At 39.6% G+C, this 26,989-nt stretch overlaps 2 protein-coding genes across 2 annotated transcripts in view; both read left to right on the forward strand.

The window, feature by feature from the left end:
- Nucleotides 1-88: 88 nt before the first annotated feature.
- med18 (mediator of RNA polymerase II transcription, subunit 18 homolog (yeast)) lies at nucleotides 89-2,843 on the forward strand. Its single transcript, XM_087805740.1, has 3 exons — nucleotides 89-397; nucleotides 477-556; nucleotides 2,227-2,843. The coding sequence occupies exons 2-3, from the start codon at nucleotides 484-486 to the stop codon at nucleotides 2,781-2,783; spliced, it is 630 nt and encodes a 209-aa protein (XP_087661866.1). The 5' UTR covers nucleotides 89-397; nucleotides 477-483; the 3' UTR covers nucleotides 2,784-2,843.
- Nucleotides 2,844-13,280: 10,437 nt separating this feature from the next.
- Nucleotides 13,281-26,989, forward strand: part of LOC148067607 (forkhead box protein O6-like) — a 36,513-nt gene continuing 22,804 nt past the window's right edge. The window contains exon 1 of the mRNA XM_087804970.1: nucleotides 13,281-14,689. Within this exon, the coding sequence (XP_087661096.1) occupies nucleotides 14,210-14,689 (480 nt within the window). The 5' untranslated portion in view covers nucleotides 13,281-14,209. The remainder of the gene's footprint in view (nucleotides 14,690-26,989) is intronic.

A 26,989-nucleotide genomic window follows, 5' to 3' on the forward strand; every position in this document is an offset into this window, starting at 1 on the left:
TCAACGTTTTAAAACAAGTTGTACTTATTCCGTCCAGTAGGTGTCAGCAAAGTGCAACTACTCACCCAAACAGACAGAAATACAACAGAGGAAGAAGGGATACAGGCTAACGAGGCGCTTTTTTATAGCTTTATTCAACTGGTTATTTTTTATTTCCATTATTCGATCTGTTTTTGATTATCTTGCTTATACAACGTCCATACGTGCTAGTCATTTCAATAAAGCGACTGCATGTTAGCGAACCATCCTGGCTAACTAGTTAGCACACATGCTAACAACTCCATTGATGAAAGATGAAGCAGAAGCTTTGAGTTTTCAGTCCAAGAAGCCCCATCGAGGAGAGTGAAGAATCATAATCCAAGTTATATTTTTTTCGGAGTAAACTGTAGTTATTAAGGTCAGTCCACAAGCTATGTGTGTATATTTCCTGTTTAGTTCACATTCAAAAGACATTTGTTTGTTTATCCCCCCTCCAGAGGAGCGATGGAGGCTCCCCCCGTCAGCGTGATGCCAGTGACTGGAGGAACCATCAACATGATGGAATACCTCTTGCAAGGTGAGTGTCAAAAATAACAATGCATCTTATGAATAAACCACGTGTCCAAGTGTAGTGTAGTGCTGCCCAAAAGTCCATTTTCAAGTCGAAATAAATAGTTATGCACAGTGTTTTCAGACACTGAGTAATATCAGACATTTCTGGAACTCCTGTTGTTTAATCAGTTTTATCTTTACTTTTAAAGTATATACTTTATTGAATATTGTTTTGATTGTTTAAGCGCTTTGTGACCCTGGTCTGGAAAAGTGCTATACAAATAATAAATACTTACTTACTAATACATTTTCACCTGGACCACTTCACACAAATATCTACAAATGATCCTTGCAGTTCACTGATACAATATGGAAATGATAAAATATATTTTACAGTTAAAAATTTTTGCAGTCTAATAAGGTATAGAGGAAATAGTAGTTTGTCTCTCTCAATGGGAGAATTTTAACTTACTGCCTTAGTCCGACTGCTTTCTGTATGTAAACAGAGTTACATACAAAAGATACGCTTCACAATATATCATGTTATTACATCGTCTTTGTCTCTTACTGAGGAGTAAGTAAGTAAGTCATTTTTATTTGTATAGCGCTTTTTCCAGATCAGGGTCACAAAGCGCTTAAACAACCAAAACAATATTCAATAAAGTATATACTTTAAAGGTCAAGATAAAACTGATAACACAACAGGAGTTCCAGAAAATCAAGGAAAAGCCTGAACAAATAAAAACGTCTTAAGATGTTTCTTGAAGGAGTCAGTAGATCATCAAACACAAAGAGAGAGGAAGATCGTTCCAAAGCTTAGGATCAACAGCCTGGAAGGATTTCTCTCCTCTGGTCCTGAACCGTGTGTGTGGAACCATAAGTAGATTCTGATCCACAGACCTCAGAGCCCATGCTGGGGTATAAGGCTGGATCAGATCAACACTTGATAGTTACATGCAATTTAATGAAACAGTTTTTCCTGTTATCTTAGTCCAGCTCAAATAAATATCTACGGTATTTGTTAGACATTCAGTCATTTAAAAGTTGTCTTGGTCTATACATACAGTATGTCTATTTAACATTGATCTCGGATTATTCCACTTTACTTTGTTGCCACTATAATGTACAAAATGTGTTGTATCAATAAATGTATTTAATGTGTAAACATTACAAATGAGTCCAAATGGGTCAAACAATATGACACATTAGAATCCTGGGGCATCATGTTCTAAGAAGTGTGTGGATTTCCTACCGAAAACGATGGTCCACTCAAATCCAGAAAGTGACGCAATTTTTGCTCGTTATATTATGATAACAAGCCTATAATTCCTGAATAATAATTCCAAAAGCTGTTAAAACCAGGCGTTATAAAATGAGTATGTGGTCATAATCAACAGGGATCATAATGAGAAACATATTTACAAGTTTGTAAATAATTTAATACCCACTTGTGTAAATGCAAACATGTGTGTGTTCATTTTTGATCAATATTGATCGTTATCCTGTCTCTGATGTGCACTTCTCAACCTGTCTGGAAGTCCGCAAGTTTTCACAACCTTTTCATTCTTGATCATTTCAACTTACCCATGGAAAACTATAAGAAATGAGACTAAGAAATGTACTCTTAGTACATGAGGCTCCTGATGTTTACTGGTTGAGTGTTGATTTAATGTGCTTTTATGTTCATTACTTCAGGAAGTGTTTTCGACCAGGCTTTGGAAAGTCTCCTGCATCGTCTTAAAGGTCTTTGTGACAACATGGAACCTGAAACATTTACAGACCATGAACTGGTTTACCTTTTAAAAGGACAACAAGGGAATCCCTTTATCCTGCGTGCCCGGCGCTCCATCTCCCATCCCACCGCTCCTTGGCACTTGCGCTACCTGGGCCAACCTGAAGTGGGGGATAAAAGTCGCCACGCTCTGGTGCGAAACTGCGTCGACGTAGCTGCTTCCCACAGCCTTCCGGACTTCCTCAATGAGATGGGCTTCCGGATGGATCACGAGTTTGTAGCCAGCGGACACATTTTCCGCAGAGGTGCAATGAAAGTGGTCGTCAGCAAGCTTTCACGCATCCTAGTACCTGGAAACACCGACAACATAGAACGACTCTCGCTTTCATACCTGGTGGAGTTGAACGTTCTGGCCCCTGCTGGTCAGGACAATGTTTCCGAAGACATGCGGAGCTTTGCTGAGCAGCTGAAGCCACTGGTCCACCTGGAGAAGATTGATCCCAGCAAACAAAGACATTAACAAACTTTAAATGTGGAATGTTGTTTCAGATCTTTTGTAAAGTTTTTTTTTTTCGTAATAAAATTCTGGAGGTGAACTCGTCTCCTTAGTATTCCTGTATGTGACAAAAAAATGAAACAAGTTTAAATTGAGATAAAGCAGTGCTAAAGAAGCCGGGAAGCAAACATTTACATTAAGGTCATTGGAACATTCTTAATCTTCCTTAAATATATTTTCTTTCCGTATTCAATTTCCCACAAGAATATCATCTTGTATCTTGTAATCTCCTACATGACATTCCACTTGTTTCTTTTAAGAAATGATTAACAGCGCAACCCGTTTGTTCACTTATATTTAAACTCATTGTGTGTAGTCTACTTAAACAAATCATTAAAACCCATATATAAAAAAATGTACTTGGATAAAAGAAATGTGTAAAAGATATTCAGAGATTTGGATATGGCATCAGAGTGGAATGTTCACACTCGCATGTAAACAGTTGCTTTGTTTGCTCACAAGTATGTAACATTTATTTGTAAAGCGCTTTTCTAGACCAGGGTCACAAAGCGGTTAAACAATCGAAACAATATTCAATAAAGTAAATACTTTAGAGGTTAAGATAAAACTGATAACACAACAGGAGTTCCAGAAAATCAAGGAAAAGCCTGAACAAATAAAAACGTCTTAAGATGTTTCTTGAAGGAGTCAGTAGATCATCAAACAGAGAGAGAGAGAAAGATCGTTCCAAAGCTTAGGAGCAACAGCCTGGAAGGATTTCTCTCCTCTGGTCCTGAACCGTGTGCGTGGAACCATCAGTAGATTCTGATCCACAAACCTCAGAGCCCGAGCTGGGGTGTAAGGCTGGATCAGATCAGTGATGTAAGGAGGAGCCTGACAGAGTTCTGAATCAACTGCAGGCAAGACAGGTCTTTCTTGTTAAGACATGAAAACAAACTGTTACAATAGTCCAGGCGAGAAGACACAGACGCATGGATTACAAGCTCAAGATCATGTTGTGACAACATTTTCCTAGTAAAACTGGTTCCATGCACAAACCTACAACTTGCACATTACGTGTATATTGTCACTATGGGCCAAACCTAAAAGAGCAGATTATTTGTGACCCTTGCTAGCTGGATTGTTACTGAAAAATAATGTGTGCGTTTAGGACCAAACCATTGGCATTCAAGATAAATACTTTCAACGATTTCAGATTCAAAAGACAAACTGTTTTCCAAAATGTCCACAGAGATTAAACATCCATTCTTCACCGCTAGGGGTCTCTCCTGTTCTTCTCAAGACCTGCTGTCCTCCTGGCGCCTCCACCTCAGCTCCTCCACAAGGTGCGGTTGCCATGGAAATAATTAGCGGTGAGATCTGCTCCCCCCCCCACTCTAATTAGCTTTCTCAATTGCTTAATGATACATAGACCTGTGAAAGCTGTTCTGTCTCCCCTTCAACAAAAGCATTGATTTCCTCTCTCCCTCTCATTTCTACTGTTAACCCATTAGAGCCTCTTTCATGGGAACTTGAGCTGGGACTATTACACGTGAAAGCCCTGCAGCTGCCGCAGGTTCTTCCCCTCTCTCTTCAAGCCTGATTCCAAAATGGCTTGTATGTCTGCGTGTGTGTCAACATTATGGGTAATCTGCAGCAGAGACCGAAGTAACTAATGCACATCCTGTCAGTTGTGCTAATAATGAGGGCAGTAAGACATGAGTGCCTCTAATAATATCCCTGCAGGAGGATGCTTTTTGCGAGTCTGAAGGGAGAACCAGAGTGCAGATGGCTGTCTCTCCGTGTTGACCTACCTGCAAATCACGGCTGATGAGGACGAGCGCGCTGAGGTGGAAAGGTGATGACATTGCCTCTCTGTACGTTCGCTCCACCTTGAAAACCCATTAAACGTTTCTATCACCAGGATCATCATCTATGGACAAGCCATCGTAAACTGGTTCCCAGTTCCCCAAAAAATGGGCTGGATTATAAGATTGAGACACTTCCAGCGAGCGATTGGGGGCCAAAGCGTGATGTTTCAGCTCTGAGTGAATTATATATTAAAGAGGCAGATGCCTTCATTGCCAGAGGCTCTCTATGTCCAGCATAGATACTCCTCAGTTTTGCTGGCTTTCTTCCACTTAAACTTGTGTTTAGCTCTGTGCTCTTTGGTGATGAGCTGGACTCCCACCGCACCTCCACTCCACACCGCCTGGAGAACAGAGGCTCAGCTAGGCTAATCAGAGTCTTGGCATCAGGCCGACTCCACTGTTGTGGATGCAGCCATCCACCGACTTGCACAAGTGCGGGGTTTTTAAGTCGCTGCCAGAGGTAATGTGATACGCCGCTCACCGAAAATTTGATGAACGATGTCCGACTAATTCTCGTTAAGTCTTGATTGGACATGTTGTCTCTGTAGGTCACAAGGTTTGTTTTATTTTATTATGATCCTGGTTATTAAACCATGCACAGCTTAACCACTCCAGGAAGAAATTGATTTTTATTTCTTGCTAATCTTTGGGCTATTTAGATCAATCAAACGGATGAAAAGAAATGTAAAAGTGAGAGGAACAACTCAATTAATTCACACTTATATATAAAGCCCGCTCTTTTTTTAGTCCTTTCATATTAATATTCAAGCAGCACTGTGTTCATTTATTCATTCATTTATAAAGGAATTCATTCAATTATTTATTGATTTTCTAATACTTATCTGTTGTTTGGTGGCGGGGAGAATGTCCAACGTTTTATCGTCCCTATACGATCAGAACCAGAAGCATCCGGTACACTTCAGATCAAGGGTGGGAATGTCATGAGTCCCATGATGCACTGGGACTGTTCTAAGGTGACATAGAAGAAAATACTTTTGGAACAAAAACAAAACAAAATATAATATTGTTAGAAAGTTTAATAGGAAATTAATATACAGGAAAAATATCTATTGTTTTTATGATTATATTGCTTATCAACAATTTTAAATGACCTCTGATTCCCTTAAAGGGGCCTGGAGTAAACAGGAATAACATAAGAAATCCAAACAGAAAAGCCTTTTATATGAGTTGGTTGTGCTACTCTTTATTTTAATTCAAACAATGGAACTAAAGAAGGACAAAACATGTATTAACAATCTTTAAAAAAAAATCCCACTTGATTTCAATTATATTTCCACACTATTTAATTCAATTGTTATTCATTATTTTTTAATAAAAAATTACAAATGTAGTTTTTGTATGACCTTGTGAGACTCATAAATGGTCCTCGGCTGTGCTTTGCCTTGACTTGCTTTAGATTAAGAAAAAAACCCACTATATATACCCTTTTGATACCTCTGGGTCAATGTGACCCGGGGGGCCCATATACTAATCGGAAGCAAGACAAAGGATACTACAAACACATTTATTTTCGGGCCTTTTAACCCAGAGATAACACAAGGGTTAAACATAAAAAAATATCCTAAGAGTTGACAACACATGGTTTGCATCTTAATAACTTTGAACTTGCACTTTGTTGTGTATTCCTCTATAAATGTTGCAGTAGATCATATTAATTGATTTCAGATTTCGATTATGAAACCATGACTTCCACATGTCTTCTCTCTTCATTTCACAACGGTCCTAATTAAAGGCTTTGGCAGCGATTGTCTCCTCTGTCGTCGAACACAATACTCATAGTTGGCAGCACAGATGACAAAATGCCACAAAATTCTGGCTTTGACTCAGGGCAGGAAGTCTTTAAGTCGGCCTACTTTGGGTCGCTGCCACATGGGTGTGAAATACGGCTTCGTCTGCTCCGGAAGGTTCCCAATAGTTGGATTGGAGCCCTCTCCTTCCTGTGTCATTGGGAGCACATATGCTTGTTAGTGAGTGTGGGTTGTTTGCTGAGCAAGAGAGAAAACCAGGGGATTTTTTATTATCATATTTTGTTCCTTCCTTTTTTTTTTTATACAGACAAGCATCAGTCCCTTGAGGGTGGTCTTGTGGCTTTTCCTATGTTCTAAGAGCACTGGGCGAAATCATAGATAAAGTACACAACTTTGTGAGATTGTTTATCTTTTCAGAAGAGGCATTGACTTTTTGAAGTAAAAACACGAATCATAGTGTATATGAATGGAATTCTTCTGCAGTGTTCGAGGGTGCAAATTGGCAGCCATAAAGCTCTTCCGTGTTGTTGCTGTGGTGCTCCGTCTTGCTTGTGGCTGGCTGAGGTGATTACCAGTGTGCAGAACATGCTGTTCCAGGATCAGCCACACAGAGCCTGCAGCCAGCCACGCTGCCTCTGGAATGTCTGGTATGGGGACAGCGCACCAGCCGAGCTGAGAAACTCACGAAACAATATCCCAAACTTTTAGCACTACCATTGATCGATAGTCCTCCATGGAGACCAGTCTTTGTCCTTAAAGCTTCAATTCACAGTAGGTATTGTGTAAGTCCAGGTAATCAGGACTTGACCGTTTGGTAACTTAAGAGATCAAGCGATTATTTCGAAGAAAAAAAACCCACCCACAAAGCGTCTAATTGTTCTAGTCACGATCTAATATCGTTTATTACCACAACATAACTCAGAGTCAATCCAGGACATGTACGCCCCGCATCCTTTAGCCCAAACTTCCTCGACATCAGGTGTGCCCTGAGAGCAGGGTGTTGTGCAACCTCTGAGTGTGTGAAGCAGGCGAGGTGTGCGAGGTGATTTAAGTCACTGCGATACACAATCAGAGGCAGATTAAGGAGGTCGTTGACCTACAGGCTATTCTTTGTGCGAGGACTCTTTAACACATTCTGCACCACGCACGGTCTTGTTGTCACAACTTGGCTGAACAATATTTTGCCCAAAATGTTCCTGGAGAATAAGGACAATAAAAACGTGAACAGATCCAACGTGTTTGTCGGATTGATTCCAGTGAGCTTGCATAACAGCAAAGCAATGATCTTCATCAGCCTTAATTAACCTGCAGTTCCCTTAGGCTTGATCTTGAATTCTTGTTTCATCGTATGGGAGGAACTTATGGGAGGACTATTCATGGGTTCATTACTGTTCATGAAGGCAGTGTCATTATTTTCAGACTGTCACTCTCTCCTGTATCGTAAAGCTATTCTATTGATGCATCTGAGAGCGCCACCTACTGGGCTCTAAAGCAGACTTAATTTCTCTGGAGTAGTAATTCAGAGGATCTGCGCTGAGCCTCTCCCTGTTCACCCATGTTCCTTCTCTAAGGGAGGAGAAGTCCGCTTATGTCGGTTTATTTTGTTCTTGGTTTGGAAGGACCCAAGATGTCCTGGTCAATCATGTCTTTTATCACAAGGACATACTAATACAATGTCATCAGTTACTGAACATGTCGACCCCACTCTTCCACCCTCCCTTACTCATGAACAAAATCCAGAGATCACTCCGTCTCTTTCTCCTGGTCTGGTTCTGCTCAAGGTTTCTCTCTGTTAAAAGGACATTCTTGTCTTGAGAGAACTCTGTTATTATTTGTCACCTCTAATAAAATTGGATTGAACTCATGCAGCAGGACAGAAACTATAAAAAAAATGAGGTAGAACATTCCTTTCACCGTTAGGTAGTGATGATCTGATGAAGCTTGATGAAGCAGTGCCATGTTGTTTAGAGGTCAGTAGGTGGCGCCATCAGTTTAAAAATCAGTGATGTTTCATTAGAAAAGTTGTTAAAAACAAAGGAACAAGTACAAAGATCGCCATCTAGTGGTCTCTGAAAAATAATGACACTGCTTCATGAAGCTTCATTAGACCATCTCTACCGTTCGGAAACATTCACAGCTCCAGCTGACTGTGGATATTCTGTCCGCGGATGGTCTGACCTTTTACCAAACATGCCGAACTGGCTCTGACACTGTTCTTATACGACCAACCTATTTGATAAATCCATAGCTCCAGGGAGCACTTGGATAGAAAACGTCAATCGGTCGGAAAAACTCCAATAAACCTTCAATTATAGGACAAAAATGTTCCATAACCTGTACAAACTGAGCTACTAATAACATTTACATCTGAAGTAGAATTGATTTGAATGATATTGATGTTGTAAACCCTGCTTCTACATATTTACAGATCATCAAGAAGAGGATTGGAAACCACGATTCCTCACAAAAGCCAAAACAGAGAATATATTTGTGTCTATTTTTTGTATATGTTTTTAAGTAAGTAAGTAAGTAAGTAAATAATTTGTATTTATATAGCGCTTTTCCAGACCAGGGTTGCAATCAAACTAATATAAAATAAAGTATATACTTTAACGGTCAAGATAACGCTGAGAACAAATAAGCATAATGGATCATGTCTTTGTGTAGAGTAGCAGTTTAGTCAAATTTACCTGCTAAAAATATTTTAAGGATCTCCGAAAAAAGTGATGTGTGAAGCATGACATTTCAAATATGTCTTATTTTGATTGAATTCCAAATCCTATGTATTCCATGCCAAGTGAGGGACCTTTCCAGGATTGTTTCTGTAATTGTCAAGGGGGCGCAAAGGGAGGCAGAAGCTAGTTAGACTTTATAGTGATAGAAGTGTTCCTCAGCTACTATGCATACGCAGTATATTTTTCAAGTTGAATGGAAAACACCTCTGGAGAAGTTGGAGTTGTCAGTACTCTCCTCCATCCACTCTGGTGACAAAAACCATGAGGTGAAGACGTGGCAATTTAGTTGCATGTCGCAATTTGTACCATCTGCTCAAGCACTAGAATTTAAGCTTAACCATGAACCTGTTTTTAAAATGATACACTTTTAAATGCATGTAGTTAAAAAACAACAACAACCGCCAGACTCCACTGTTGTCTTCAAGCACCATGTCATGATGACAAAGACAACGACAGGGTTTCTGTAGCAGCCAGGGTGGATTTCAAAAAATAAATAATCCTCTAGTCACATACTGACATTCAAATAGAAAAACAGTGAAATGCATTTGTGACTGGAGATGTTCGTGGATGATACTCATTTTTATACTTCTTCAAGTGATATTTATAGACACTGTTATAGTGTAACATATCAGTAGATACAACAGCATTTTCTTCACCACATTACATGCAAGCCAAACTCCTGATTCACAGGAAATCTGTTTGTCTGACTGGTTTAGACCACACTCTGGGTTGTGGTGACTCATACCAGTTTCTAATTTTGTCCCTAGTGTGATGACACTCGATGATCAGTTCACTCTGGCATAGTTTGATGTGAGCACCTGGCATTTTTTCAGCATCTTTGTTGTGCTTTAACTTTGGACTATCAGCGAATTTACAACTTTATTTAGTGATGAAAATGTGAGTATTTTTTGTAAATATGGATTAGTTTCTTCAAATTAAATTTTTTAAACAGGACAACTATTGTAAAAACCCAAGTCTCCTGACTCACACACATTTTTCAAACACTGCAGTCTTTCTCTTTAATGCTGTAAGTCTCTCATCATGACAATGTTTTGAAGTTATTACTATATAAAGTTCTCTCCCGTCTGAAATCTCGGCCAATAAGAGGTTATGAGAGCGGAGTCCATTTTGATGTAATAATGATCTTCAATCCTCCTCCAGCTAGCTGTAATCACAACCAGCTTTGTTTATACAATGAGTCCACTTGGAGGTGGAGACTTTGGGGATTGATGTCACGTGGTGATCAACCTCAAAGCTTGACTAATCACAGCAGAGTGGGTGTGGTTAAGGCAAACAAGATTTCATCTCCAGAAAGAGTTTTCAGTGGTTGGGGCTTAAATACATTTTCTAATGTAAATATTTCAATTAGAAAAGTTTTGTACAAATAAATACTGATCAATTACCAAGATTAATTTAAGAGACACTTTGCCCCCTAACAACCAACCCAAATGTTCTCATAAGACGCCAAATAAATAACGTGGTCTATCAAAAACACTGACCACATAGTCCTTTTTAAAGATAAGATTTAGTTCCCTAAATCACCTTTGCTGGTCAGCAAATGTACAAGGTATTATTAACTCGACATCCAAATTCTTCCACAGAAAGACACAACTCTACCATTGTCAGAGATTCGCTCCTCACAGCCTCAACCAGTGCAAGTGTGTGTGTTACATACAAGTGTACGTGAAAATCCATGAATAAGTAATAATCTTCTCGCAGCCTCATCGACTCAGCAGGTGTGAGCAAGCATTAAATGTGTAGCAGACGGTGAAAATAGCCGCTCACTTTAACAAATCTGTCGAGGGGAAAAGGTCATCCCTGAAAATGTTGGCTCCAGGAGTAGGTATAGTTTAAAGCGGAATAAATCAACCCATCAGCACCGAGCTACTGTATCCAGGCCCACCCTCAAGATGTCTTTGATAAGTGCTAGGATGGAGAGTGAAGAGCGAGCTCTACCTTCTGTCAGCGAGGCAGAATTACACATTGGTTAAAGGAATGTTTGGAGCCTCTTTAATATTCCTTAGAGTGGACATGACTTGTTATTGTATCGTGCCCACGCAAAAGCCCCATTTCACCTCTTAGAATTAAACCTCCGGGTACCTAATCTCTTTTAATCTGGACTAAAGCTGTCTAATCTGCATAGAAAATTACACTCACTGAGGTGTAGACTGCAAATAATCAGCTGAGGTGAAACCCTACTCCGGGTGGATTGAGGGCATTAATGGAGACTGTTTCACACACACAAACAGAGTTGTTATTGATCAATCTATAGAAAGAGATCCAAAATATATATCTTTGTCAACCAACTAAATCAGGTATGAAATAGTTCTTACGTTGTACATTTCTAAGTACACATGGTTGGTACACTGAAAATCACTTTTCTTGGGGCGCTGAAGTGAGAGGATCTTCTTCCTTCTCTCCGACCTCGACTCAAAACAGCACAGAATCAAATCACTAAAATGGATCGACTACTATGCTGGTGTGGTGACAGAATATGTTTCTATTTAGATAAGCAAAGTTCCCAAGCTGAAAGGTGAATCCATACGGGTCTGTATTTGTGTCACACATCGCTATCATCTCCCCTAAATATAAAGTTATCTTAAATAACCACTATAAAATCGCTTAACACCACTGTTTTAGTTGTGGTTTTGTACATATTTAGACATGTTTGGTGGTTATTTTAGTGAAGGAGACGTTTATTGGTCCTGCTGTTTGCTGTTATTTTCCGTATTTGCTAATGCTGCTACAGATGACAGCTGTATTTTAATTAACTTCAACAAGGCAAATATCTCACTCTGAGTTATTGTGATTTCATTTAAATTGACGATACATATTATATAATTGTCCTCTGCGTCCGAATCATATGAATGGAGTATGAAAACAGTAAGAGAAGCAAATAAAAACACGTGGCACTTAAAAAAACTAAACTTCGCTCTGTATTTAAACACATCTAAATATGTTCTCTTCATTCAAGACGATCAAATAACTAGTTTTGAGGACATCGTTGGATATTTTTGCTTAAAGTGATAATCAAACCAATTAAACATTTCTTTTTAATTACACTCATTTTCTGTGCACCCTCATGTTAACTATGGGTTGGGTTTATTTTCAGAATGATCAGTTCCTTTTTAGAGTATGTATGTTTATAGAATATCCACCAGTCCAGTCGATTCAGTAAAATGGATTTAGATTTCTGCCTATATCTCGTTTTTTTTTTTTCATCATCCTTAACTCATACAATATATGTAAGTAAGTAAGTAAGTCATTTTTATTTATATAGCGCTTTTCCAGACCAGGGTCACAAAGCGCTTAAACAATCAAAACAATACTCAATAAAGTATATACTTTAAAGGTCAAGATAAAACTGATAACACAACAGGAGTTCCAGAAAATCAAGGAAAAGCCTGAACAAATAAAAACGTCTTAAGATGTTTCTTAAAGGAGTCAGTAGATCCATCATATTGTTGTCCTGCAACTTTAAATAATATAATAAATATTAATATAATATAATAATAAATTAGGAGAATATTTGCACATTTCTTTTTTTTTAAACTGAATAATTCTCACACATCTCACTTGGGAACGTCTCGGGGAGCCCCCCCCCCCCCAGCTCTGTGAGATAAGGTATATCTGATGACATGATTGTAAACATATTGTTGGTTATATTCATCGTCCTTAACTCATACAATCTATAAGGGTATATATTGGTGTCCTGAAACTTAAAATAAATTAGGAGAATATTTGCACATTTCTTTTTTTTATACTGAATAATTCTCGAATCTCACACATCTCACTTGGGAACGTCTCGGGGACCCCCCCATTAGGGGCTCTGTGAGATAAGATATATCTGATGACATGATTGTAAACATTTTTTTTTTTTTTTTTTTGCTTACAACCTTCACCTTTGATTCAACCATTGTTGTGTAACCACTGTTTGCGGCTAATAGGGTTCAAAAACAATTTTTGTGCAAGAAATTCTTCTCTCGCGTTTTCCACGCTGTTGGCTTGGGCGTGGAGTCTGGCACACAAAGCGGCGTGTGACTCTGCGCCAAACAAACAAACACAAAAATCACACATGATACATTTTTTTTTTTTTGATTTGATTCAGATTATTTTTTATTTATTTCGTCTCCCCTCGTTGGAGATGACAGGAGAGGACGTGGTGGTAAAAAAAATGGGGGGATGAGTTCGGGATTTCGCTGTAATCGTGTTCAGAGGGTATTGATTTCGTGCGCGCACTCCAATTGGCAGCATCTCCACTAACGCGCCGGCGCGTCATCCCCGCTTCACATCGACGGAGCGAGTTGTAAGCAAATGAGAACATGTGTGCGATCTGAGAGCCAGAAAGCAGCCAAAAAAAAGGGGGGATAAAGAAAGGAGGAGAGGAAGGTGCGAGCGCGACCTGACAAGTGGATACGAGCTTCTTTTTTTTCATTTTTCCTGATATATTTTATTTCCAGACTGGGAATTTACCGATTCGTCACACGCCTCTTCATTATAATCGCAGACAGTTGGATGTGTGTGTGTGTGTGTGTGAGAGAGAGCACAGGCTGAATTGACTTGAATGTGCCGCTGCCAGTTTAATCCGAGCAGACTGGAAGATTTAATAATTCACGGTAATCACGCATTATCGCCTCAGTGGATGCTCTCTACTCAGCCCTGGTGAATATTTTCACCCCCTTCTTTTTCTTTCTTTCTCCCTTTTTTTTCCCACCACATTCTTCCTCTTGTCTTGTGGAGGATTTATCGACGCCTTGTCTTGAAATATCATCTGTTGCTGCTGGATGTGACTGCCGAGGTGATGCCGGGCTGAACAATCGGGGCGCGTTTTTATTTTGTTTCCCCCCGTTTTCCTTCAGGTAAAATGGACGAGAAATTACTATTACTTTTGTTACTTCTATTGTCTTTACACGCGATGCTGTGATTTATTCATTTCATTTTTTTTCTGCCCCTTTTTTTTGTTGCCATGATCAACACCGAATATTGATCCAGACTTGAGTTCAGTAGAGACAGTGGACACATAAAGAAAGGATACAATCGTGGATGTATTTTCCTCCTTTTTCTCTGCCCCTGAAATGTTGATGATGGAGGACGACGAGCTGGACACTCATCAGGTTGATTCGGATTTCGAGCCGCAGAGCCGGCCTCGCTCCTGCACCTGGCCGCTGCCGTGTCCGGAGGATTTCCCCGAGGTCAGCGGGGGACTCCCCCTGGTCAACATCAAGGTGGAACCGGAGGACGTGCCCGCCTGCAGAGCCGGACTCATGTGCGGAACGCCGGTGGAGCTCAAGCACCCAGCCGGCGCCCCGGCGCCCACCGGCGCGGCGCACCCATGCCTGGCCGGCGCCGCGCTCGATGCCGGCGGACCGCTGCGTAAAGCCAAGTCGTCGCGGCGGAACGCGTGGGGGAACCAGTCCTACGCGGATCTCATTACCAGAGCCATCGAGAGCACCCCCGAGAAGAGGCTCACCCTGTCGCAGATCTACGACTGGATGGTCCGGTATGTCCCCTATTTCAAGGATAAGGGGGACAGCAACAGTTCAGCAGGCTGGAAGGTAAGCTGCACAGACACGAGCAGGCTTGTCTCAAACACTATTTCATTTTTACCTTGGCAAGCATTATTAGTGAGAAGGTGAATTTTTTTTATTTTTATTAGTGCCATGCTCAAGGGCAGTTGCTGAGGTATGAACTAGTGTCCTGGAACACACACTTCATTAACTAAGCTGCAGTCCTCCAGAATATTAATTCACGTCTAGTGACCTGGCTGCCCTTGCAAGTTAGGGTCACAAGAGCCAGCTCAGGTTGTGGACACCACATGGTTCCATGTTTCGAAGGGTAAAAAGTCTTATTAATAAAAAACACTAATTCAAAGAAATCTCCAGGATCTCCGCCATGACTAGTGCGTTATAGTGTCTTAGTTCATTACAAGTCTGTGTCGTTCTAATAGATCATTGATGGCAGACTGTAATAGACTGGAGTGTAGACACTTGCTGCGTGTGTAACAAGGCTTTACTCATCCAGAGAGGTGCTCATGATGGCTCTGTAGTGGAGCATGAAATCCTTCCACCAGGAGCGTCGGCACACTACTTGATCACAGTTGAAAATCTCCTGATTGAAAGGGTTGATTTAAGGAGTTTTTGGATGAGGCGACAGACGAGATCCTATCACTTCAATGAATCGATCCGTCACATAAACACAGTTCTTTCCTATCGCCCTCTCGTTTCTATGAGAACGTATGGCATTAGTTTGTGAAGTACTTGAACAAGTAATCTGATCTGAATCACTGAAACTCTAAGTCAAATGTTTGTATATATTTTTATTTAAACAGAAAAAAAACTTGACAGGATTCAACACCTTTTTTTTTTCACCCCTAAATCTTATTGTTTTGATAAACACAAAGAAAATATATACCTACGCCACAGTTCACAGGTCAGCCGTCCATTATGTCAACATTCATATAACTGACCACAACACACCGCCGCTGCCTGTCTGGCCAGGAGCCTGGAGTAACCTCCTGGACATCTGCCCATGTCTGCAGCCTCCTCTTGTTTCTATTCATTATGGCTATTTGAGGACGAGAGAGCATAGGGCAGGGAGATCAACGGGGGCATCTGTGCTTGTCCTCATCACTCACCTGCTTAGCTCGGATCTACAGTCCGCACCCACCGCGCGTGGACTGTAATGGCCGTGGCGTCCGGTGAGGTTTTTGTGTCTTGCTGGAATAATTGTGTTGCAACTTTGAAATGGCGGGCATGCGTTGTAGCGAGATGTGGTTCATTTATATAATGAAATACATATTCATTTTTTTCCCGACATGTCAATCAAGCGTGATTAAGTTAACGGCTTAATGACTTTCCTCCGTATTCGTCCTATCCGGTGGGATCAGACGTTTGTCGATGCATGCATTTTTACCAGTTGCGTAAGTTAAACCCAGTCAGCCGTAATACAGAGCACCTGACGGCTACCTTAATCCCAGACTGTTAAAGAGGTCTCTGCTAAGGTGCGTCTCCAAGGAGACGGCCCCGACACACAAGCAGGAGGGAACTTCTTCAACCACATGGCCACTTTATCTTTAGCGCCAGCATCTCAGTCTGCTATTTACGAAACTGCAAATTAGGGGGTTTGACAGAGGCGGCCAGAGGAACTGGGCTATTTCAGGCCACAGGCGAGACACCAGGGGCCCGTTCCAGGTAATGACGGTGGATTAGGTGAGTTTAAAGCCGGCGGCCTTAATGTCAGCAACAGCTGACCCGGTTGTTGGTCATAGGGAGGGAGGTAAACACAAACTGGGGACTCACATGATGCAAACACACAGGTATGTACAGTCCGACTCTAATTAACTATGACACATCATTCCAGCTGTGAGGCAACAAAATACTGAGAGGTAGCTTGAAAAACTACACGGCAAAGGAATCTTAAGAAAATGTCTTAAAGATTTGCACTCTTTGGTTTACTAAACTAGCTTCTTTAACCTCCATATTCACAACATCAGAGGATGTGAACCTCTAATTAGTGTTCTAATCAAAATGTTGTCATAGTAACACAAGGACGTTTAGTTTCCTAATTCGCATCAACACAATATATTCTATATCTTAATTATGAGTAAATTTATGTTTTTTAAGGCTTGGAAATAACTGTTTTGAACTAAAATACAGGTTTATTTGTTTGCTCAACAAAAGATTCCCAAGTTATATCTGAGTGAATAGAAATAGTCAGAATATTAACAGCATACTAACCAGAGAAATCAGAAAAGAGATGATGGTTCTCCTCCACCATTACAAAAATACTGCATACAAACACAAAATGTGTGATGTCTCTTCATATTCAACTTGTTTTGAAATTTAAATATATGCATTTGACTTTAATACAGATCAAGACAAGATCCGGACTTTTACAGATCGAAAAGTAGAATAGCACGTACATACATGATATACAATAACATCAGCATCATTTTGGAAAAGGTTTTGAGGACATTCTTTCAAGTGATCTCCATGGAGTGGACTGTAAGGAGTTTCAAAAAATAATCATGGTCCATTATTCTCGAGAACGCTTTTCAGGTCCGAGACTAGAGGGGTAAGAGTACATGGACTGGGGGTCGACAATAACCTTTTTCTATAGGACCAGAAATGTTTTGCTGCGACTGCTATGAGGGTCCAATAATCCAAGCGAAAGACCTAATGAAGAAAAAGAACATTTACATTAAGGGTAAACCTAAAAACTAAACAATAAAAAAGAATATAATTAAGTTAAAATTGTAGTTTTTTTGTTTTTATTTAGAATCAGAAACTTTTAAATATGATATAAATAAATCTTATTTTATATATTTATATTTTAGCACAAAATAACAGTTTGTTAGCGACCAAAACAATTCTAATTCAGTTTCATAGTTCTACTCACGAGGGATGCGAAAATAAGGTCAAAGGACCGTATGTGGCACCGGGGCCACACCTCTTCCAAGTCTACCATACGCCGCTAAGACACAGTCTCAGGAACTTCAAAGTGTTGATGGCAGTCTGCCTTAAAATTACTTTCAAATTATAAACAGATTGTCAATAAATGCGCAGCCTTAAGTTCCGTCTTCATGTCTTGGACGAAAACCGTCATTACCTAATAAATACCAGGTCACTAAACTGTGCATCTTATCAGGTTTGGTGACGTAAAAATGAACTAATTCTGAAAACAAACCTCCCCTCAGTACAAATGTATGAAAGGTGATCTCTCTTGCATGTAATTTTATAATCATATGAGGCAATTATGTTTGACAGCAGCATTAAAAAACACTAATCTACTTCGTTCAAACACGCGTTCCTTTGGAATAGAAAGAAGCAAAATAGTCTGATTTTATGTTACAAGAAAAAACGCCGAAAGAAAACAAATGATGCTGATGAAATGAAATGAAATGAAGTGATATAGCTTGGCCATTTGGATGCAGGCAGGCGGGCTGATGCCTGTGGTGGCGGTGGGTGGGCGGCTACGTCAACTAAAAGCAACCTCTCCAGCATATTTATTGAATTTGTCTGCATTTGGCATTTCTGGGAAAATAATCATCAGAACCAGATTGTGTGTAGTAAATAATGCCACCAGGACATATTGTGATGCTGCCTGGATCTGAGGGTGAAATCGGAAGAACACCTAGACGGAGTCATTAGGAACCTAAAAATACAGAACAGCCTCAGACTTCTAGGAAAGCTGCATCGCGACCTAATCGTCAGGGTTACTGAGAATTGGGCACTTGTTCATGTCCTCGATCTCGACGAGTGAATAAGATTTGATATTTATAGCTACATCTTCGATTAGAAACCTGAGAGAATTAGGGGCGATTGTTGTGTTGGTGTGGGGGAAGCACATGTTGGAACAAAGCCTCGTGGTTTGCTTCTACAGTGTCTTTGTGGGGACAGCAGCGGCGGAAGAATCTGTCTTCAACGACGGTTTGTGTGTGTCTGGGGATTTTAATCTGGCAGGATAAAGTGCTGTATGACTTTCTGCCTCTCACCCGAAATTAATTTTTAGTCAGATCTTGATTTATAATTTAATAAAAATGCAAACAAAATGTATTACACCCATAGTTATCAAGTTACATATAAATATTTTGTTTAATAAAAAACAAAAATTATTATTTAATTTCCCCAGAAACCATTAACCATTTTTCTTTTTAAATATTATTCTGGATTAATTTAAAATGATTTTGAATAAGAAAATATTACCTTTGTAATTTAAGCCAAAAATGTTGTTACCACCGTCCTGCTCTTTTTATAGATAATGTCAATGTTACATTGTGAAGTTAGAAAAGTTGTAATAGCTTTTGTGAATTGTGCAGCATAAGTTTGAACCAACAGAACGATTCATTTTGTGTTTGGGTTGTAAGTGCTTATCCATTGCCGTTCAGCTTCAAAAAGATCAAATTTTGTCTTATTTTTTGGTAATTTGCAATTTTTATCGCGCCAAAACGTAGCGGGTAAGCAAGACTCACACTTTATAATTTCATTATTATTCTTTGTGTATACAATATTTATGCATTTTGACCTTTAACTTTTATACTTTATTTTGTTCATAGAAGTAAATGTAAAAATTGATTGACACGTCACGGAAAACAATGTTTGTTAAAGTTCAGCTGATTGGACCAGTTGCAAGAAACAAAATAAACATAACAAAAATAAGAAAATAAGACAATGCAAAGCTTACTTTTTCATCCACCTATTTAGTCGAAGCACTTAACGATTACATTGGATCAGCCAGCTGTCAATCAAATCAGCTGATTTGGTGATTGGAAGATGACTGGATTAAACTCACAAAATGTTGTGAAGACTTAAAGTGAGAACATCATCACGGAGGGATGTATTGCTGCTCATGCGCTGGTTTTGAAGTAATGCTATCAAGTAAAAGCAATTTAAAGGTTCTTATTTTCCATTTTTTTCGTGCGAGTCCTCTGGTAGAACTGCATTAGTTCTATTTTACGAGCGGCAAAAATAAAACAGCGCCGCGACCACTTTTGGTGTGAGTCCCGGGTTACAGTTGAAGTTATGTGACCTCACTTGTGGATTCCTTTTCTTATACTCACTGAGAAGTAGTGCTAATTGTAACCATTGAAAAGTAGCCAAGAGCTAACAGAATATATATTTTCCAGAAACTAACAAAGACAATTAATCTAATATTGTGTTACTTTTAACTTTGTACCCAAAATGCATTTGGCCAACGTCTGAGCGTGTGTTTGAAGGGCTATTTAGAGCACTTGGAAAGTGAAATGCCTCGGGGTTGCACGGCAGGTTGGCACTGGTGCAAGGTAGTCACTCAGACACTTTAAGCCGAAGCGACTAGACTGTTATTTTTAAAGTGACTCTAGTTAGAGGCATGTGCGGGACGAGCTGGGGGGGTTGGGGGGGAGAGGGGTCACCGGGCTTTATTTAATGACAGCAGCGGAATGAGTAAGAGCGATGAGTCCCCCAAAACAGAGACTGAAATATGACAGCGACAAATGCTGTGACAGCATGCCGAGAATAATGGGAAGGGAAAGACAAGTACGTGAATAAAGAAGAAAAGCAGTGTTTAGTCTTATCAACAGTACAGGCACACACAGCTCATCTCCACGGGCAGCAGCATTTATCACAGAGCCAGATCATATCACTTTATCTAATTGATTTATAGGTAAAAAAGACAGACTTCTGCAGTTCTGTCACCGTGCACGGCCTGCGGCAGCTGCAGGATTTGAGTGATACCGAAGTCAGCTGGGCAGCACAGAGTGCTTGAATCACAACTTTCGGAGCATGAAGTGTTGCATGCGGCGGTGGCGGCGGCGGCAGTCGTACTTGCAGACTGGAAACTGTCCTAGACATTTTGATCCTCCCTCTCGGATCAGAGTTGGGGGGGGGGGGTCATTTGCGGCGGTAAAACTCTTGCACGCACTCCGAAAATGAGAGCATATGATGTATGCGGCACAGATTTACGGTGTAGGATCATGAGCACCTTACATCTCCCCTTGGCGCAGGCGGCGTGAGCCAGGTTGGGTTCAGGCAGTATATTCAGGTTGAGCCGGGGCGTCTGATGCCAAGAAGCCCGTTTTCTCTCCCAGCAGCCTTTGGCAGTTCATTTCTCTCTGAAAATGATTAATGTATATGCAAATGAGCAAAGCATGAGCTTGCATTCAGATATGGGAGACAGCATTCAGTAGACTGTGATATGAAAAACAATATAAATTAGACATTACTTTGCTTTTTAATCTCCCAATCTGCTGATTCAAATCACCTTTATGTATCTCTCCCTCTTTCCTAAATATTCGCAACAAACTTCTGATCCTGGTGGTTTTCTGCCAGAAAAGGCCAAGGAAAGTAAGGAGTCTATCTTTAAGTGGGCTACGGCGCCGGGATTTTGAGCTTTAGCAGCCTCCTGCAGCTGATCCAGACCGCCTTAAGGAGCGTGCCTCCTCTTATCTAATGGGAAATCTCATATCTCATATCATCTCAGCGATAATAGGATAACAATGGCGGATTCTCCCCCCTCTGCTCCGCTACTCCCAGCTGCTGGGACTTTTGGAGTAGAAACCTCAGGCGATCGTCAAGTTCCCAATTCATTGAGGGTTGAACTAATTCCAGTTTACATTTCAGCTCAACTGAGCTTCACCCATTAACCAAGGATGTCCCTGCTACTGTTAGCTGGCATTTATCAGAACACTTAACTGAACTGTGCTGTTGGAAAACAGACTGTTCTCCTTCCCTTTCTTCTCTGAGTGATTCTCTTTTTTTTTTAAGTGCTCCCCCCCTTAGATCTGAAACTCATACCCAAAACAATACGTGTCCCTTTCAATCCACCCGCAGAGGAACACGCTGTTCCCATAAAGGCAGCTGACCAACCACTAAAGCTAATTTCTCGAATGCTCTCAATTTGACTGTGTATTGTTAGGGGCCAATTTTATCTTTGATAGACATCCCCCAAATGTTCAGCCCTACGAGGCAGCCGCTGAAAAAGCCCACCATTTTGATGTATTAACCACAGAAAAGCATGACATTTAAAGCAAGAGAATTTAGTGAAGTTAATTGTGTCTTAAATGCCGAGACGAGTTAGCCTGCATGTCAATCCAGAATGATACAGTATGTCCTGTTTTGTTTTCAGTCCATTTTTTCCTTATTATTTGGTGAATTACTTATAGATCTTTGGTGTTGTTTTTCTTATTTGACCTTAACCAATAATGTCAAGATTAAATAAAAAATAATAGTTAAAAAATAATGTTGATGACATTTATTTAAAAAAAAAGTGGAATTGCTGTCCATTATCAACTGAAGGATATATGTACTTTCTATATATAAACTATACAATCACAGACAAGACAAGAACAACACACACACACACACACACTCAATATTTTAAAATAATAATAATAATAATTATAAAAATGAACAATAAATACCAAAAATTACTTAGAAGTACAGCTCACTTTTGAAAACATTTTCAACACTGAAAATAGTCCCACACTGTTCTGCAACAACTTGGAACTACTCAGTAACGCTCAACGAAAATAAGAATTTATGTTTTAAGAGCCAACGTTTTGAGTAATATTTTTTAATCTGATGAGAAAATCCATTAAATGTTAATCCAGTCTTGGCCCCTCCGTGAGGTGGAGCTCAGTGTAGAGAGTGACGGCTTCTTCATAGCTGTCAACATTTGAGGATGCTTCTTCAGGGGTTTGCATTTAAGGTGTTCTGTCCAGAAGAATCATGCTGAAGCCCCAGGGGGAGACCAATCATTTCTTCCTTATTTGGCCTGGGGACCTTTTGGGATTTCCCTGGAGAGACTGAGGTGTACTGTTGAGATAAAGAGGACTAGGCCTAAGTCTGCTCCGGCTGTCTGGTTCAACCTACAGTATTTGGATTGGACACATAAATGATCCTCAATAACACGAAATTAAAGCTAATTATGTTTAACAGACATTTAAACCTTCTTTTGAATGTTTTTGTTACATTTTTTTTTTTTAGTTCACAACTTAACTTATGCGGTCGAGTCGGTGTTCAATTTTTGTTGCCTGGAATATAGAACCAATGTCAGTCCACCAGAGAAAAGCAGTGGCACTGTTTTAAATGTGGCAAAAATGGATATCTGATGTTAATACTATGGTTCTTGAAGGAAGTTATAGAGGTATCAATAAAGGTGTCCATTTACTTATATTGACACATGAAAACATGCGTCAGTCTATGGACAAAAAAAACTACCTTTGGTGTCGACGGCTGTTTTGGATTTTAAGATTGTTAAAACTTTCACCCCCCAAAAAAAAGAACTTCCCAGGACTGGCACAGGACCTGGACGGCCAAATGTCCGACCACAGTTTGTTTCTGGGCTGAAAATTTAGAGCTCAATTTATGAACTGGCTTCCATGAGTCACCATAGGGTCCAGAATTGTTCCAAATTTGGATGAAAGCTGCCCGTTTGCAATACGCGGCCAGAATCACTGGGTTGTTGGTCTGAAAAAGCATCTGTTCATTTTCAACTTGACCATGCCACATAAATCAACGCTGGGGACATAAGAGAGCCCGTTTAAAAAACACAATGACATTTAAGGAACGCTTCTGAATGCCTATAAAATCGTTTTCCTCCTCACAAGCTGGTAATGATGGTTTTGGTTAGTTTAGATTCGCCTCTTACTGGAAATATTTACTTTTTTTTTAGTTTTAGAGTAAAAGATTTCAATCGAGTTGGTTCTTTGTTAATCTCTGGTAACAAACCATTCACAGCTGCCCCGACATATTTGATCCTCTGATAGTACTTTCTTAGCTTTTGGTCATAGAGAGTGTGTTACAAACTTATTGGATTTAGTTTATATTCTTCATTCCTAGTAGATAAACATCAGGGCTATTAGAAATAAATGCCAGTATTTGGTCTTAGAGACATATGTGACATGAGAGACACATAGTACTTTGAGAGAGGAAGAAGAGCAAGAGGACGTGAGGAATGAGATCAAGGTTGACGGGACAATGGAGTCAAATTCACATGTAACATATGGGCCAACAAGACAAGGAACCCCTTGTGACTTTAGGCACTGATGGGAGTCCAGCCCCCCCCCTTCTGGTCAAGGAAGGGTGGCACAGCGGTGAATTGTGGTGCATAAGATTGTGTCTTGTCTTGTGCGATAATGGCTCTCTCTGTTGTTTTTATTTTAACGAAATTACTGTTTCATTTACTGGTTAAAATCCATGATTAAAAGCATGTTTGAATCTATTTCTCAAGGTCAGGCATAGGTTTTTGCTAGTGATGTTCTGATGGCGCTTCATGAAGCAGTGTCATTATTTTCAGAGTCCACTAGATGGCGGTCTCTGCACAATTTTCCTTTGATTGAACAACTGTTCTAATGACTAAACTTATTGGAATCTATTGGTGTTCTGTAGTTTCTCTTAGAAAGCTCTTGGGTCCACTTTTGCTCAGGTCGGCATATATGTGATGGGTTGTTTTTTTAGCTTTGTGAAACAGTGTCATTACTTTCAGGGTCCACTGGGTGGCACTCTCTCCTGTATAAATTGTTGCTTTGAACACCTATTCTATTGAAACCTTCCATCTTTTTTTTAACCGTGGGCGCCACCTACTGTGCCAACCAAATATTTCACCGCTTCATGAAGCTTCATCAACACATCAGTACTGCTCAGATATGCTAGACTAGCTTCTTCAACATTTACGTAATGACAAAACATGTGGATTTTTTTAAATTTAGTAAAGACTGTTGTAAAGATGTTTTTTTTACTTTTTGTTGTCTCTAATCAGGTTTTTTTTGCCGGAATGAACAAAATACTTGCTTTCATCTGATGCTTTAAAGGACATCTGTGAGTCATGCAATGCGTCCTCTTGTTGGCTGATCTCATCGAAACATCTCCACAATCCTCCGTCTTGGCCCATTATGTTTTCATACAACCATGACAATCCGTCCCGATCCAAACATTGTACTCGATAACTTCATGAAAGACTTTTCCCATTTATCTTCTTACCAATAAATGAAATGGAATATTCCATATTCTAGCAAAAAGAAATAACACTGTGGATTCCCTTTAAAAAAAGTCTCCCTATTCATTTCTACTAGTCTTCTAATCCTGAGTACTGAGATGGTGCCCGGTGTCAAGGACGGTCTAAAAAAGCAGAGCGTGCTTTGCCAGAATAAAAAAAAACATTTTTCATTCAAGGCCAGAATTTCTGACAAATTAATTGAGTCTTACATCTGTCCTACAACACTTGCAAGAGATGAAATACCTCTCTAAAGCTGTTTTCTAATGTGGAAATGAAAAAATTCTGATTGTTGACAGATTTGACAGTCGGAATGGCTGTCAGAGGTCACACATCTTAGGAGCGATTTTGATAGGTGAGCTACCTGGCAAGTCCTTTGAAACATTTTTTTAAATGAATTAAATCAATCACAGAAAAAAAAAGAGTTCTGCCTCGCGGTGTTCGATCCCCCTCCTTTCAGTCAACATGTGTAACTGCATGGTTGCTGCTCATCTGTGTCGTTAATGTGCGACTGAGGGTTGTGTGTGAGCGAGACTCGCTCCTCTCAGTGCCAGTGTATCTGGGTGTGTGCATGTGGGTGTGTTGGGGGGGAGGTTGATGGGCTCAGTGGGAGCCCGGGTCCCGGGGGAACAGCTCTCGTTAATAATTCAGACGAGGCTCATTATCAAGGCAGCGCAGATTTCTCCCTGATTCTACCTTAATTGCGGGCAGGCTGCTCCACTCAGGCAGGCGGTAGTCACGCTGGGTCGACTCTCTGTCTCTTTTTCAATGTCTACAGGGCTTATTCTTCTCTGCTCTGAACTGTTCCATCTCCAGCCCTCACCCCGTCTCAGAAGACCTTCGGGCTAGTCTTCTCCAAATTAGCGTACGCTGTAATAACTCTAATATACTTAGAACATGCTTTTTTTTTTATTTCCACTTAAAGATGCGCCTCGTATATTTCGGATTAGATGTAGAACATTCGCCGTTCGGACGTCTTTTTCCTTTGTTGGCCAACATTGACGTCATCGGCTCAATGATGCAATACGATTCAATGAGAAGTTATAAACAAAACCATTTTTTTTTCTGTCCGACATAGAAGTTTCGCTGCTTAAAGATCCTTTTATTTTTAATAAAACTCTTTTGCAATGGACGTATCCTTAGATAAGCTTTTCAGAATTAAAAAAAACTAACAATTTTAGTTAATAAGTCTTTATTTTTCATTTGATACAGTGAACGTAGAAATAGCCAGATTTAAGACTTCATGGCAAAATAGGATCTTGTTGTAAGGGCAACTTATACACATCAAATGAAATCAACAATTGAGAATAAATATGGCAATATCCATTTTTCCTTTTTTTATTGCCACAGATCGTCAACATTCTACTCTAAATAAAGTTAAATAAAGGTTTGACGAACTGTCAAATGTATTGATAGCACTACTCTTATTGAGCTTTGATCACATTTGTATTTTACTGTATTTGTTTATTTATGGGTGACCTATATATAAACCAGGTAAATACAATGTCCACAACCTTGTTTTTGATGATGGATGAAATAAACAAACACATTTAAATTGGAGAAATTGCGTTGGTTTGTGATCCGACTCTCCATACTAAATAGGTTGGTGAGTCATGGTTTGAATGTGATTCACTAACCTTTAAGAAAGTAAAAAAAAAATCTAAACAAACATGTATATAAGGTCAATTTAATAATGCTTTCAAATAATGAACTAATTGTGCAAAATTTTACAGATAGTTATATAATATAAAACAGTTTAGTAGTTTGAGTAGCTTAAGTAACATAAACTTTATTACTCAACTCTACATCATAATTACTTAAAGTAATTCTTCTTCTCTGGTAACTTCTCACCCTCATGTCGACTAAGGGTTGGGATTGCTGAAGAATCATTTTTAGAGTTAAAGACACAATTATATGTCACTTTAACAAAGCAAATTAATGTTTACAGTAACAGTAATGGAAGTTTTCCTTCTACCATTATAAACAAGTACAAAAATTCAGTCATTTTTTAAAGGGAAAGAGGTAAAAAATATATATTCTATTACCTTGCCATTATTTTGTTTTCATGTATATTTAAAATGATTCATTTTTGGCATGATAAGAGATGAATTTATAAGTGAGTATTTCTCGGGGGCCCTGTGAGATTATTTGAGTAATGCTTCATTATAACTGAAGTATCATTTGTGAACAACACACATCTAAAACACGAGTCTCGTAATGCCACACGATGCACATTTGACAAAGCCCTAATGTGTTTTCCTTTGCTTACATGCTTTGTGAAATATTATAATGGCAGATTTATCCTTGATATAGCCTATAGCATATTATCATACTGATGACACTGTGCAATATGTGTTGCTGTGATGGATGTCAGACTACAATAA

This window comes from Callionymus lyra, chromosome 13 (assembly GCF_982586985.1).
Source record: "Callionymus lyra chromosome 13, fCalLyr1.hap1.1, whole genome shotgun sequence".
Lineage (NCBI taxonomy): Eukaryota > Metazoa > Chordata > Actinopteri > Syngnathiformes > Callionymidae > Callionymus > Callionymus lyra.